We start from the raw sequence: 15626 nt of genomic DNA on the forward strand, positions 1-15626 counted from the left end.
AATCAAGGAGATGAAATTTTAATTCTTAAGAAAAAATTGCCAAGGGGGGGTGCTTGATACTTTTTTTCGACGATTTTCAAAAATTCATATCTCTTAAACTAAAAGCGATAGCTACCAACGAATTGTTGATTATGAAAGATTGGAAGATTCTCTATCAGACAAAAATATAAAATAATTATATTTCCTACAGTAAAAGGTCGAAAAACGCGATTAAAAGTACTAAAAAGTGACATTTTGAAATTTTGGACGATTTTTTTAAATCGCGAATATCTCGTAAACTAAAAGAGATAAATAAGATCTGATCGCAGCGTATTAGTCTACGGACCAATCTCTATCAGATAGAATATTTAAAACCGAAATCTAAGAGATGAAATTTTAATTCATAAGAAAAAATTGCCAAGGGGGGGTGCTTGATACTTTTTTTCGACGATTTTCAAAAATTAATATCTCTTAAACTAAAAGCGATAGGAACCAACAAATTGCTGATTACGACAGATTGAAAAATTCTTTATCAGATATAAATATAAAATAAATATATTTCCAACAGTAAAAGTCGAAAAATGCGACTAAAAGTGCTAAAATGGCAATTTTTCAATTTTTGACGATTTATTTCAATTGCGAATATCTCGTAAACTAAAAGAGATAGAAAGGAACGAATCACAGCGCCTTAATCTACGAAAAATTCTCCATCAAATAAGCTAGTTCAATTTAACTTTCCAATTGGAAATCACAGAGATGAAATTTTAATTTATAATTAAAATTGGCGAATGGGAGTCAGCAATACAATCATCCACGTACGGTGCCCTGAACACGAGTCACTTCTACCGTTACCCTTATACTGTGCCCTGAACATGAGTCACTTCTACCGCTGCCGTGAACACGAGTCACTTCTACCGCTACCCTCATACGGTGCCCTGAACCCGAATAACTTCTACCGCTGCCCTTGTACGGTGCCCCGAACACGAGTCACTTCTACAGCTACCCTCATACGGTGCCCTGAACAGGAGACACCAGCGCATCTGTGCGTTCAGAAGGTTTGATCAAGTTTTGATTAAGGAAAACTAATATACAAAGTGTAACTAAAATGAAATTACTATATACATGCAACAAATGTATTAAGGCCGCTAGAAAATATACTTCGTCATCGCCAGACATCGCGCCCAGGTTATGACGCCCCGTTTGCCCGCACTATCTACGTCCTAGTACGCAAACGCTTGCAAATTTCGAGCTTAATACAAGAACTGTTAATGCAAAAAAACAATTATAAAAGAAAGAATTAATGAAAACAAATAATATAAATATTTAAGACCTACCAGACATCAATTACATCAATAGCCGACTGCATCACACTCACACACGCGCACGCACACCCAATACAGTCAAGCAAACACATTCACAAACATTCCACAATAGATACACGCGATGGGCGATTAGCGAAAACGCGATTCACCGAATGCTAATTAGCCCAAATGTTTTAAGATGCAAACACCGCGTGCGAACCGGCGCGAGACTGCCCGCATTCTGCTGAGAGAGCCGAGAAAGCAGAGACGACACGATAAACAACAACACGCGATAAGACTACCCGTCGGCCCGCACTCCGCAGCGATAAGATCTATACGTCACGTCAATCGGGCCGCGTTTCATTGTAAAACAGCACAATATATGAGCCGCTTATTTTGAAAGTGACCTAACTCCGTTTTTCAATTTTTTGCCGGTTACCATGGTTACATGTACAACTTCATGTTATTTATCAGTGACGCACTTCAGATTGCTTATATTCAGAGAAAATACGGTACATTTTTTACACATAGGTTTTCCGAATTAATTGAATAACTGACCCGTGTGGTTTGAAAGTGGCCTAACTCCATTTATAGTTACATCAAGGTATTTACTATTGATAATGTCGGAAAGCAGCGATGAAGGTAATTTCAATTAATTAGTATTTACAAGTCCACCTCATTTTTGGGACAATTGCGTTAGTTAATTAACCTGTACGTTTAATTAATATAAAACTTAAAATTTAATATTAAATTATAGAAATTATTGCAAGCATGAGGAAGAACCGAAGAAGACCACTTAGTTCAGATAGTGAAAAAGAAATAGTAATTAATAATTTAAAAAAAGCGAATAAGAAAAAGAGTTATAAAATAATATTCCTCGTCAGAGGATGAAGATTCAAATAACAATGGAGAAAAGATTGATGCACCATATATCCAAAAAGTGCGAAAGATAAAACGGAATTCAGGAAAAAGATATTGCTGTTAAACCGGAAGTATTCTTCATGAAAAAAATTTCGAACCAGAGATTGTGGTTGTCGGAATGCGTGCACAAAAAATTATAATGAAGAAGAAAGAAAGAATATTTTTGAGAAGTTTTGGGGTTTGGCAGATTTTAACAAACAAAATGTATTACTTCACGAAGCTGCCTGTGAAACGAAGACGTTTTTTTTTCTTCAATTTGAAACATCTTAAATTATGTTGAATGGACTTGGGCATCTTCAAATTTTATAATGAATCTGGCTGTTAATTTTGAAAGTGGCCCAACTCCATTCTCGATAAGGAAACGCACGTTATTTACTTAATAATTGCCACTACTTTAACAGGAACAGTAAATTTAACATCCTAAGATACGCTTAAGCAGTATGACTCCTTTGTATCTTATACGTATATTTTTAAATTCATTGAAACGCAAAACTTTCAATATCTCGATTTGAAGATAAATGGAGTTAGGCCACTTTCAAAATAAGCGGCTCATATAATAACACAATATATAACTTTATGTTTAAAAATTGATGAAATCAAACTATGTAATTAATTCAAATCTGAATGTTCTACAACAAAACTTGATTAAAATAACACACTCAAAATAACATTGTATTAAATCTTCTGTAAAAAAAACTTTTGTTTCCAAATTATATTTTTCAAGACTAAAAGAAATTAATATTTAGTCAAACTGAGTAAAATCATCCCGTAACTCCATAAATCAAAGGCAAGCGCTGAAGGCTATCCCAATAAATAAACTCATCACACATGTATTTTTAAATATTATTTAATCAAATAACAAATAAAACATTAATCCCATCCGTCCAAGTCATCGCCCCATCCTTCCTCCTGATGTTCCGCGTTGACATTCACACTCCAATCGAGCGTACTACTGATATTCGCTGCGCTGGTATGACTAACATCCACAATCTTTTTATTCCGATAACCGTCCGACTCATCCTCCTGCATCGCCTTTACATCCTCACTAATTAAAAACTTACTTGTCGTATTGATAACGGGTTCCATGTCTTGGAAAAAGTCAAACTCTTCGGAATTCTCGCCATTCTTAACATTTTTTATATCTAGTTCAAGTATATCAGGCAGTTCTGCCTTGCGATTGTTATGATTTGCATGTGTATTACCATTTTGATCGTTTGGACTCCCCGTTAAACTCATTGATGACAATTGTACAAAATTTGTAATACTATCAATATTATCAACGCCCTGTGATGAAGTCGCATCATTATTATCCACATCGTTTATATCCCAATCATCCCAGACTTCGTTATTTGGAAAACCTACGCTATCTTCAACGTCAAGTTGATTATCTTCCAGTCCTTCATCTGTGATGGTTGAGGTGTCACCTTCTTCACCATCAGGAGATGGCCGCTCATTAAGAATCAAATCGGGGGGAATCTCTGTCCCGGAACTGTTACTCAACACATCGCTCTCATTTTGTGATGTAATTGCAGGAATGTGATGTAAACTGACACGCGCGGAACTTCGCCGAGATCCAGATGAAGGTTTATGCGCAATCGGGAGACCATCATTGAACAATTTCGCGCGTTTTCCACCAATCACCACGGCTGATCCCAACATTGGTACTAAATCTGCTAACGACCGAAGTGTAACAGCGACTAGATGATCATTAGTGTCTTTGATTCCTAACAACAGCTAAAATAATTATTTTAATAATAAATTTAATTTATAATAGAATTAATTTAATAATAAAAATACCTCTGGTAAGATTTTATTCTGTAGTTGTTCCTGTGTGAAGCAACCAATGAAATTATTAAAATATTCCAAGAGTAAAGTCGTATCTGCGCGTCGCGCACACAGAAAATTTCTAGAAGAATCGGAACAATGTGTTCTCTAAACGTGGAAACATCAAATAAGGCATCGTCATTGTTGTCTTTCAGATTTAAAACCTCTGGAATTACTTTGGTCTGCGCTGTTTTATTCAACAAAACCATGCGTGATAAAAGTAAACCACCAAGTTGTTTCGCTACAATTTGTTGTTTAAAATTCCTTAGACGTGGAATTAATGTACTGAAAAATTGATCTTTTTCCTGATCGGATTTCAATGGCAGTTCGACTAAGAAAGAATGAATTGTGATAAAGTCATGGTTGAAAAACCCATCGTCAAGCAACGAAGACAATTTCGGTCGTTGTTGGACATCTGGATGATGTAATTCAGTTTTACACAGTTCCAAAAATTGATTTAATGGTATTGTATCTAAAAGAGATGCAAAAATGATGATTTTTTGAGGATTAAATTAAAAAAATTGATTTTACCATCTTTGTTGCCTTTGATATGCTTGAAAACTTCATTGACAAGCACTGCAAATGCATAGATATCAATAAAATCCAATTGTTTACTAGCCAACAGTTTATCTTCATTGGGATCAATTGCTTTTTCATATCTATGGCCTCTTGCCTTCCTCATATACTCATTGTTAATATCTTTAAATTTACAAAGGTATTCCAAGCCCCCAAGTTTCCAACTGCCATCTTTGGTGACATACACTGAAGCAGTGCATACATTATTATGTGATGCTAATGCTCTCTCATGTAAGAACACCAATCCTTTCAGAATGGAATGTAAACCGATACAGATTTGTAGCACTGATTGTGATTGTAGTACATGCGAGAGTGGACGAACTTTCTCAACGGCGAGATAGTATTTTGAGCCTTTATTCCATGAGCTCACATATTTTAGAATACAAGGATGGCGATGCAGCATTAAGTTCTTTGAGGAAATCACAAAAATAATTCAATTTCATGCTTGTAATATAGTTTAAATTATGAATATGAAAACTTACTTTGCTTGCTTTCTCGAGAGGCGTTTGCGTCATCCACAGCGATCCTCCAACCAAGGGCTCACCGATAAACACCGAAACAGTGGAAACATTTGAGTTACCTGTGTTTAAAGTCGCGGAGTGATGCGACCAGAAATCCGTCACTTCAATGGCTTTCTCTTCCACGTTCAATCCAGACATTTGCGAATGCTCGTTACCCATTTTTAGCCGATTTACTTCTCAGTTAATCACGTATGTTTTCATTTTTGCTGAGTTTATCAGCTGTTTTATTCTGATAAATACTATTCTGACAGTGTTCGACCGTCGGCGAGGTTATGAAACTCGTTAATGTGATTGTGTGTGGATGAAACATGACTTGTTTTGAATCGTAAAGTTTATAGAGTTGTAAAATTTAAAAAAACCGAGTAATTTTATTTGAGAATGTTTTAAAATATTTTGATATTCATTTTCAGCTATGTATTATTTTAGATGTTTAATAAACTTAATTAATTTATATTGTTATATTGTCAGAGTATTGTTTTAATTAATTCGCGGCAACACGTTGAATTCGTATTATTTACTGAAGCGAATTTATTTTAAAGCAGCCGGTGAGTTCGCTCAAACACTGACCACTCACTGATACTAACGCAACCTCACTGAAAACAAACAATATGCATTAAAAGTGAATTTAATACCAATATTTGCATTCTAGCGCCATCTCTGGTCACACAATGAGGCAAATGAATATCTTCGTAAATCTGTTCTTACTTCTTGTTTAAAACATACATAACTGCAGAATTATTCTAATTATTCGATTCCTCATTAACACAAGTTATTAATAATATTATTCTAAACATAATATTTTTATTAATATTTATTTATTAATATTATATATCATTATAATGATATATTTCAATGATTTTTGATGATTTTTATAATAATCCAATAAAATTGTTAGTAATATTCATGAGGGAATTGAAGAATATTTACGATGCTAACATAACAAACAGCAACGGTGTGTTTTGAATCCACGAAATAAAGATTCGATACCTGCAGGTAAACAAACTTATCTCTTGCGCGAAATCGCGTGATCCACACAGACACGGTGTGCACTCACTACCACCCTCAAGCAATATTTATTACCGAAAACGTGCATCGTGGCGCCATCTAACCGACTATCTACTAATTACATTCAAAAACATTTATCAAATATGCAATAAGGTTGATACCACTCATCAAAAATTAAAATACCACACATAAGCAATTTAATAATGCGTATAAAAATACCGATACAGCTTTAATTTATGCTTTATGATATGTTTTCCCTCGATTTTCAACACCTAACCTCTGTATGAATTTCACATCACTGACCATTCGCTGACAGAAGTTGAAACATTTGAAAGTCGATTGCAATAAATGTGGTGCAATAATTGACACATTAAATAAGTAATCCACAATTATCCGAAACAATGACTTCGTCTGATCTGCGTGAATTAGCACTGTAAGTACTTTCATTCAAAATTTTTGAATTTCAACCCAGCTGAGAAATCATTTCAACAAATTATTGCACAACACTAGAAAATTGGGAGCAATGGAAACAATCTCGACAAAACCCAATCTGCCAGCACGGACCAAGCCAGCCCAGCAATTCGACTACCTCATCGTCCTCGACTTCGAAGCGACCTGCTGGAACACCAAAATGACACGCAAGACAGCAAATGAAATCATTGAGTTCGCAGCTGTCTTGCTACACATCCCCAGCGGCGAAATCATCTCAACATTCAAGAAATACGTCAAACCCACCGAAAATCCCATCCTCACTGACTTCTGCACATCCCTCACTGGCATCAAACAATCCACAGTTAATAATGCATCAACCATTGAGCCAGTTCTCGAAGAATTTGACTCTTGGGTGCAAGAAAACTCCAAACTGCACAATTTCGACTTTGTATCAACCCAGTACAAGAAAAACGATTCTCTCTGCACGTTCGCAACATGGTCCGACTGGGATCTCGGCACATGCCTCAAAAAAGAATGCAAGCGAAAGCGTCTCTACAAAGAGTCCTACTTCAATCAATGGATTGACGTGCGTCAAACCTACATGGAATTCTACAAGGACACACCAATGGGCCTCATCGGCGCTCTCCACAGTCTCAAAATGAACTTCGTCGGGCAAGAACACTGCGGTATTGACGACGCGCGCAACACAGCGTACCTAATCAATCGCATGGTCCAACATGGCCTCCATTTGGCCAACACAAAGTCAATTTAACTTAAAAATTAACTTGTTACATTAACGACAGACGACAAACATGCAAGTTCCAAGCAAGTTCTCGACAAATTTTACATTCGCATCAACGTTCCACCTGCTTTTCATGTTATATTAACATAAAAAGCAGGCGAAACGTTGCGATGGGAATGTAAACGCGGCTGTGATTAACTTATTGCAACTTGAAGAGTGCTATCAAACTAATATATCGCAAATTTATACGAAAATATTTTCAAATAGAAAAATTATTTGGTTATTAACGGCCATTTTGTATATCATACCATAACCTTACATTTTATTATGTAAAATGATTCATAGGATCTTCCTCTCGTTTGCGTTTCAAGTAATAAGCTTCGACTTCCTCTTCCGATGGTTTTTTCACGTCGTACATTGAATTGTAAGATCGTTTTCGTTCGTCTAGCTTCATTACTTCATCAATATGCTTCTGGTGTTCTTCTTCTTTGCGTAGCGCTTCTTTTAACTTATCTTTTCCATCATTATCATCATCATCATCACTATTATTCTTCTTTTTCTGTGCTTTTAACTTGCGTTTTTCTTTTTGTTTACGTTTTTTACTCTTTTTCTTCGATTTCTTCTTTTGTTTGCTCTTTTTCTCTTCATCTTCACTTTCAGAGCTTGATGATGAAGATGAACTTGAACTAGAACTACTATTTTCATCTTTATCCTTAACAGGATCAATTTTATCAACTGTGGTCGTAGTTGTTTCAATATTCAACGGTGGTAAATCAACTTCTTGATCCTTACCAGCCTCGCCAAGACAATATGAATTTTTAATATAGGAATGGCAACATTTATACCCCCATCGACCGCCTTTCCAATACGAACCCCAAACACTCGTGTGATTGTGTATGTAGACATCTTCCTCATACTTTGACTTGATAATCTCCTTCTCTTGCCCTTTGATGATCTTCCCCGAGCGTGAATACTCAATATAATCTTCTGTCTGTGCTAGCAGGAGACTTTTCGGTGGTGCGTCTAAATGCTCCGCACCTCCATACCTTTCCAACACAGATTGTTGTACTTTACTCTTGAATTGATCCTTCTTCTTGTCGTATTCCTTCTGCAGCATTTCCAACTTTGTTGGTTCGGCTAACAAGTGCACATCAACGCCTTTCTCATGTGCATCCCAAGCAAACAACTGCGCTTGCGAATGTTTCGTGGTATCTCCTGTGAATCTTACAAAATTCTCACCGGCGTATGTGTCATCCTTGCTGGGATTAGGATTCTCACGCATCGAACGTGTTTTAGGGTCATAATACGCTGAATTCGGGTCAAGATTGCGTAGATATTTGGCTGTATCTTCACGAATACGCAAGTTACGCACGGTAATACGCTGTTTACTATCAACTTTTGTGCCTGGCATGTCTACTTCATCGACGTATTTATCCTCGTCTTTATCTTCATCCTCTTCGGATTCGTTTGCGTTGAGTTTCTCAGCTCGTAACGCACGTTTTGCGTCTTCGACTTTTTGGAACTCTTCGATGATTGTTCTGTGCTCGCGTGGATCATAACCTGACCAACGATCGCGTTTCCCATCGTAGTTTAACGATAAATTCTTCTGTTGGTATTCATCTGCGGCGATGTTTGCACCGGAGAATCTTGCGCCGATTTTTCGTGGACGTTCCATGCATTCTTTCTTTTTGTGTGTCATTGCTCCACAGTTTTCACAAGCGCCTTTGCGGAATTTTGTCACTACCTTAGACTAAACATAAAATAAAACTTTAGTTTTTTAGTTTATTTTTAGAGTTTAATTAACTTACAGTGTCTACGCCTCTGTCATACCACTCATCAAGATGTGAGTAGACTTTTTCTTTCTCCGCTTGTGGACGTTGATGTTTTAAAGTCGGACCACTTTGTCCATAATACCATGGTGCGCTTGAAATGTACTGCGGGATGTGCGGATTGATATCTTTGCCTTCTTCATCGACAGCAGCGGGCGCTGTGCCTGCTTTACGCGCTTCTTCTAACTCTTTAGCCTTACGCCAGTCTTCACGCGATTTCTTTTTGGGTTCATCTTCGAATTCTGCTTTGGATTTTAATATTTGCGACACAGGTAAACTTTGACTTCCTGAAGCCATCGCAACTGATGCGAATGTAAATAAACATAACCTATTTGTTTGTGACTGCTGTTCGTTTAGTTTCGGGTAGATTCGTACAGTTTCGTGATTTTGTATTGCCGCCTTGATTGTTTGATTTGAATGCAATTGTTTTAAATAGAATCAAGATGGCCGCGGAAACTGTTGATTTTGTAAAAATTGCTAGAGAAACCTGGGTCAAAATTTGAATAACGCGGTAACCATTGACACTTTCGGTAAAGCAAGGCGCTCAAAAAAATCTGTTTGTTTTACAAAACGCACCGTTCAAAACCCAGACGCTCAATTTCAAAATTATTTTTGTGAAATGTGTAACACCCTGCTGTAAACCGAAGTGCACACATTCTTTTTCTCGGAACGGGAAACCCAATCAGAACCCTATTTCGGCTACTTGGCAAGTAGCGCCAAATTTCCAATCAATAACACAACAACCCCTCGACGTGCAAGATGATTCGGTCACCCGGCGGTTTCCTCAAGAACGTGACCCGCCGTATAATTGGCATCCGACGCTTGTGCTCCGACGAGTGTCCAACTGAACGCAAGGGGCTGATTGTGGGCGTGTACGAGGGCGAAGATGGCGAGCCTGTTTTCACGCCGGCGGCGCAAAAGTTCAACGACAAATGCGACAACAAGATTCTCGAATTGATAAAGCAATCGGGCGCCAGCCTGCATCCCGGCAAGGGCAAAGCGTTCAATAACATCGATAATGAATTCTGGGCCATTGCCGTGGTGGGTCTCGGTAAGGAGAAGCTGGGCTATAATGAACTGGAAGCGATTGACGAGGGTATGGAGGCGGTGCGCATGGCTGCCGGCATGGGCGGCGTCCTGCTGCGCAAACAGGGCTGTACGCGTGTGCTGGTTGAGGGCCTTGGCTTTCCCGAGCAGGCTGCCGAAGGCACTGCGCTTGCGCTCTGGCGCTACCAGGAGAACAAGATGCGCGAACACTGGAAAGTGATTCCCTCGATTGAATTGTACGATGATCCGGATAGCGACAGCTTCCAGCGCGGCTTGTTCAAGGCGGAGTCGCAGAATCTCGCGCGCCGCCTATCGGACACGCCTGCAAACTTGATGACACCGCTGCATTTCGCGCAGGAGTGCGTCAATGAGCTGTGTCCATGCGGGATACGCGTTGAGGTGCATGATCGCGACTGGATTGAGCATGCCAAGATGAATGCCTTCATGGCGGTTGCACGCGGGTCATGTGAACCCCCTGTATTACTGGAAATCTCTTACTGTGGAGGCCCGCAAGATATGAAACCTATTCTGATGGTGGGTAAGGGTATCACCTTTGACAGTGGCGGCCTCTGCTTGAAGAAATGTCCTGGCATGTCTCGGTATCGTGCTGATATGAGCGGTGCCGCTGCGATTGTCGGCGCGCTGCGCTGCGTTTCGGCCCTCTCGCTGCCGATCAACATCAATGCGGTGATTGCGCTGTGTGAGAATATGCCCAGTGGTATGGCGATGAAGTGCGGCGATGTGGTGATGGGTATGAATGGCAAGAGTATAATGATTACCGATACGGACAATGAGGGCCGCCTAACGCTGGCGGATTGCATTGTCTTTGGCCAGGCGACGTACAAACCGCGTCTGTTGATTGATGTCGGCAGTTTGACGCCGGGTATACGCTCGGCGCTCGGCTTTGGCGCTTCGGGTGTGTTCGCCAACTCGCAGACGATGTGGTCGCAGGTGCGCAAGGCGAGCGTCATCACTGGTGATCGCGTGTGGCGCATGCCGCTGTGGAAGTACTTTGACAAGAAGGTGACGAACTACAGGTCGGTGGATGTGGATAACAAGGGCAAGGGCAAGGGTGATCCCTGTCTGGCGGCGGCGTTTCTCAATCAGTTTGTGCACTGCATTGATTGGCTGCACTTTGACACGACTGGCGTGTCTATGCTGGCTGATGATAAAGTGTATCCCTACTATACCAAGAATCGCATGAGTGGCCGACCGACGCGCACTCTGTTGCAGCTGCTGTATCAACTGTCGTGTCCCAATGAGGGGGCGCGCGACATCAAGTAGGGTCGGTGCCATGCTGGTGACGCACGCCGACCACACCCGACACAACACGACGACACTTGTGATGACGAACGAATCCCATTAGAGTAAGTCAGTCTATGAAAACACCACCATATTATATATCAATCACTAGCACCACCTCACATGCATCCTATTCAGCCCTGATTAAATTTTCAGTTGAACTTTGATAACTTAACCTCTGATATAATAATTATATATATATATACTATACCTACGTACAAAAAACTGCCCTATCTCAATTTCAAATCACCTCTTGGGGGAGAAAAAACTAGCGAAACAATTATTTTTTTTAATTAATTTTTTTTTCATGGGACTTCCTTTTTTATTTAGTGGGTTATACGACTTATTAAACTCCTGCAACCTGGTCAGTTGCTAAAAATCTTCGCAAATAATTTTTTTTTTTAGATTTGGATTATTTTCGAACGCTTTCTTTGATATATTGCTTTCTTACGTTTTTTTCTTTAATCGTTGAACCGAACCAGATTATCACAGCACGCAGGCGCACAATGAGTATAGAGATGATTGATTGGCTGTGCGCTGGTGCGCATGCGCGCACTCATTGACACACACATACACGCTATACGAAAAGATATGCAAAATATATGCAACCAACTTGACGTCGTTGAGCACACCATCCGACTCTGATTGTACTATGATGGGATGTTGTAGAAGTAGCACTGAACTGACTTACCGCTGGTTGAAGTGTACGCACCCGGCTTTCTACTACTGATTGTTTATATATAAGGATGATTAGTAACAAATTTATGTAACAAATTGCTTGAGAAGTGCGAGCAGATGGAATTCGGAGAGCGTAACTTCTATACAAAATTTAGTGATGTTTGTCTCGTGAAAGTATTATTTTATGGGTAAAATGTACTTTTTTTCTTTGCCTTATAATGTATCAAATTTTGCTATTTGAAATTAAAATTTGACAAACAGAAACACGACTTTTATTGATGAACACGCGACTTGTGCGAATTTGACAGAGGTTAACTACTGCCATGCGCCAGCGCCACCTCAGTGAACGCACAATATAAATCATAACTATGACTAAAAGTAGTTGTATGCAACCCAAACTACAGCGATGCACCTCCAGTGGACGATACAAAACAAATCTTGAACGAAAACATATTAAAAATATGATCAATATGATCATTAATCATTTATTACGTGTACAAAGCATTATTTCCATGTGTTAGGTGCAAAACAAAACTTAAAAAAAAAACAAAAACAAACGAAATGGTGATTAAAATGACTACCGACTACAGCTACACAGCCCCGGACAAAACAAAAACAAAATTGCAATTTTTAAAGTTTAGTAATGTGTTATTCAAACAAAATTTAGATTATTTTCACTTTATCGCCTGCATTACTGAAATAATTTAACAGTGATGCATGCTGGCAAAGTGATCACGCCCCTTGAAGGTGGACCCCCACGCGCCATACTTGTTCGCCTCTTTGGCCTTCTGCTCCTGGCGCTCTTTATCGGCGCGTTGCACGGCTTCGTAGCCGGAGCGCTTCGCCGAGGCCTTCTCCCACGAGGACGCTGACGCGGGCGTCACCTTGGTGCCGTAGTCGTACGAAGTTCCCTGGACCATTTTGAAATGCTGTGTGCGGTGTGCGATGAGGTTAATTTCCTAGACGTGCGTGCGATTGATGCTAATAGATGTCACTGGTGTCTAATGTGGGCGTGGTCAAGCTAGGGCACGTGATGGAGCTGGGTGAGCACCTGCAGTTCTAACCGATTGCCGGAGTTGCCAAGTCGACTGCCTTTTCGAGTTCTCAGGTGTTTATCCAATCTAAATCACGGAGAAATGAAAGAAAAGAATTAAAAATGGCCGCTGGAGGTAACATATGTTATGTTTACTATGCCACAATCAAAATGGCGGTTGTGAAACGTGTTTTTATTTTATTTTTTTGTGTTTTTCGTGTAAAGTAGCTGAAATAATTACCGAATGACTGGCAGAAACTTCGAACTGGGTTTATACACGTCAAGCCTACTATTCATTGACACATACGTTGTTGGCACACATTAAGAAAGAGCGATAAATTGCTTTCGAAGCGCACGACGAAACTGAGCCGGTCGCCGTCGCAGCAGTGGTTTTATATCAGGCAAGAATCAAAACTTGAATTTTGCACACACACATGATAGCAAATGGCGTCGTATCTGCAGGTTCTGGAAGCTGCGGCAGCGGGCGACGCAGGCAACAAGTGAATTTGCATAAATTTCATATGCGATACGAGAATGCTTTGAATTTTGTTACGTTAGAACCCGTTTGTACACAGGAGACAAGAAATTTTATGAAAAAAAACTAAATAAACAAAGAAAACATTAAAATATAGACAAAAACTAGGTTATGTACATTTTTTCAACACCTATATTATATAAGTTGCATATAGGCAACCAAATATACACTACTTTTTAATATAAGGTGGTTTAAAGATAAAATTAAATAAAAAATTCTAAAATTTTATAAAAGTCGTGTATGTGTGCATTCAAACATCACGTGCACCATTTCAAGATTAAAAACAAAAATAAATATTAAAGGTGGCAAGGATTCTAAGTTTTGACACAAAAATATTAAACATTTTCATTTCCTAAGAATTACTAAAATTCATTTTAATCAAATAACCTCAAAAACTATTAAAAATCACGCTAAAATAGAAATTTAATTATTCTGTGCGCCGCCGTTAGCAACAATATGTCTTCCATCTTGTCTAGACACGACCGCCGCCATTAAAATGCAGCATGCACTTGCATACAAGATGCAAATGAACTATTTTTATACGAATCAAAGAATTTCTCGATGTCTACGCCTCGACAGACGTGAATTGTTTATGCAAAAACGTTTTTTTCCGTTGTATTAATCACTCTGCAGTCGTGCGCGTTTATTTTTAAGTTTTCAATCGTGTAAAAACCATCGTCCACACTAGTTTTCTTCTGATAAATGTTTAAAACTCAAACGCGCGCGTTAAATGGAATAAAATTTGCATACACGTAGTTTATTACCGCTTTCTTGCCCGATGAGTTTCGGTTGATGATATGATGCGAACCGATATTGTTATTGCATCAGTTAATTAATAATTATTTACATAAAATGACCATTTTGTGTCGTGCGCTTATTTTAATCCATAAAAACAAGAAATATGTAAAACTAGCTTTAACCCGCGAATATCTAAAATACTGAAGTTGCTTCCATACGCGTCTGTAGTCACAGAAGAAGTATCAATGAAGTAGAATGGCGGGAAGTTTAAAATGGTTGAAAGTATAGTCTATTGAAGTATAGTGTACAGTCTCCATAGTGTAGTCAATTGGATTTGATGTTGACGTAGCTGTCGGTAATACAGTGTGATAATACAGTGTGATGGTACTATAGTACTTAGGTTTGAGCTTCATTGCTGGAATGCTAGATGGCGTTAAAGTAGTCAAATAGCCAGATGCAGAGGTATTATTGGCTAAACAATTTCTTTATTTTATTTAAAAAATATTTTTTTTATTAAATAAAAAGTAGCCTATAACCATTCGGGGACCACTAAGAATATGTGTACAAATTTTCATGATGTTCGGTTAAGTAGTTTTTGCGTCAAAGTGTAACAAACATCAGGACTTTCGCATTTATAATATTAGTAGGGATGTTGTGTTGTTCATGTGTTAAACAAGACGCAACCTGTTATACACATTCTATGTATTATAAGTTGCATATTGGCTAAACAATTTCTTTATTTTATTTCAAAAATAATTTTTTTTATTAAATAAAAAGTAGCCTATAACCATTCGGGGACCACTAAGAATATGTGTACAAATTTTCATGACAATCGGTTAAGTAGTTTTTGCGTCAAAGTGTAACAAACATTAGGACTTTCGCATTTATAATATTAGTAGGGATGTTGTGTTGTTCATGTGTTAAACAAGACGCAACCAGTTATACACATTCTATGTATTATAAGTTGCATATTGGCTAAACAATTTTTTTATTTTTTTTTAAAATTAATTTTTTATTAAATAAAAAGTAGCCTACAACCATTCGGGGACCACTAAGAATATATGTTCAAATTTTCATGATGATCGGTTAAGTAGTTTTTGCGTGAAAGTGTAACAAACATCAGGACTTTCGCATTTATAATATTAGTAGGGATGTCATAGGTG

At 38.5% G+C, this 15626-nt stretch overlaps 5 protein-coding genes and 1 long non-coding RNA gene across 6 annotated transcripts; 3 read left to right on the plus strand and 3 right to left on the minus strand.

Annotated features, from left to right (window-relative positions):
- The first annotated feature begins 1651 nt into the window (after nt 1-1651).
- LOC135800891 (uncharacterized) lies at nt 1652-2629 on the plus strand. Its single transcript, XR_010550235.1, has 2 exons — nt 1652-1922; nt 2038-2629. It is a non-coding gene; the product is annotated as an uncharacterized lncRNA (long non-coding RNA).
- Nucleotides 2630-3032: 403 nt separating this feature from the next.
- LOC135800890 (protein-associating with the carboxyl-terminal domain of ezrin-like) lies at nt 3033-5705 on the minus strand. The gene is given in 5 exon segments (XM_065314226.1): nt 3033-3935; nt 3999-4072; nt 4075-4497; nt 4557-5010; nt 5084-5705. Coding segments are annotated over 5 exon segments (2013 nt in total). The 5' UTR covers nt 5282-5705; the 3' UTR covers nt 3033-3071.
- A 642-nt stretch (nt 5706-6347) lies between these two features.
- Nucleotides 6348-7584, plus strand: LOC135800070 (ERI1 exoribonuclease 2-like). Its single transcript, XM_065313168.1, has 2 exons — nt 6348-6560; nt 6638-7584. The coding sequence occupies exons 1-2, from the start codon at nt 6529-6531 to the stop codon at nt 7329-7331; spliced, it is 726 nt and encodes a 241-aa protein (XP_065169240.1). The 5' UTR covers nt 6348-6528; the 3' UTR covers nt 7332-7584.
- On the minus strand, nt 7558-9560 carry LOC135800068 (pre-mRNA-splicing factor Slu7-like). The gene is made up of 2 exons (XM_065313166.1): nt 9110-9560; nt 7558-9051 (listed from the first exon to the last, which is right to left on the minus strand). The coding sequence occupies exons 1-2, from the start codon at nt 9425-9427 to the stop codon at nt 7627-7629; spliced, it is 1743 nt and encodes a 580-aa protein (XP_065169238.1). The 5' UTR covers nt 9428-9560; the 3' UTR covers nt 7558-7626.
- A 329-nt stretch (nt 9561-9889) lies between these two features.
- LOC135800069 (cytosol aminopeptidase-like) lies at nt 9890-12421 on the plus strand. The gene has a single exon (XM_065313167.1). It carries the CDS (start codon nt 9890-9892, stop codon nt 11459-11461), a length of 1572 nt encoding a protein of 523 aa, XP_065169239.1. The 3' UTR covers nt 11462-12421.
- Nucleotides 12422-12628: 207 nt separating this feature from the next.
- On the minus strand, nt 12629-13487 carry LOC135800071 (uncharacterized). The gene is made up of 2 exons (XM_065313169.1): nt 13432-13487; nt 12629-13278 (listed from the first exon to the last, which is right to left on the minus strand). The coding sequence occupies exons 1-2, from the start codon at nt 13485-13487 to the stop codon at nt 13179-13181; spliced, it is 156 nt and encodes a 51-aa protein (XP_065169241.1). The 3' UTR covers nt 12629-13178.
- Between the last annotated feature and the right edge of the window lie 2139 nt (nt 13488-15626).

This window comes from Atheta coriaria, unplaced genomic scaffold, assembly GCF_025399875.1.
Source record: "Atheta coriaria isolate IRGN ID8LTWV9N9 unplaced genomic scaffold, Caltech_Dcor_3.1 hic_scaffold_10_pilon, whole genome shotgun sequence".
NCBI lineage: Eukaryota > Metazoa > Arthropoda > Insecta > Coleoptera > Staphylinidae > Dalotia > Dalotia coriaria.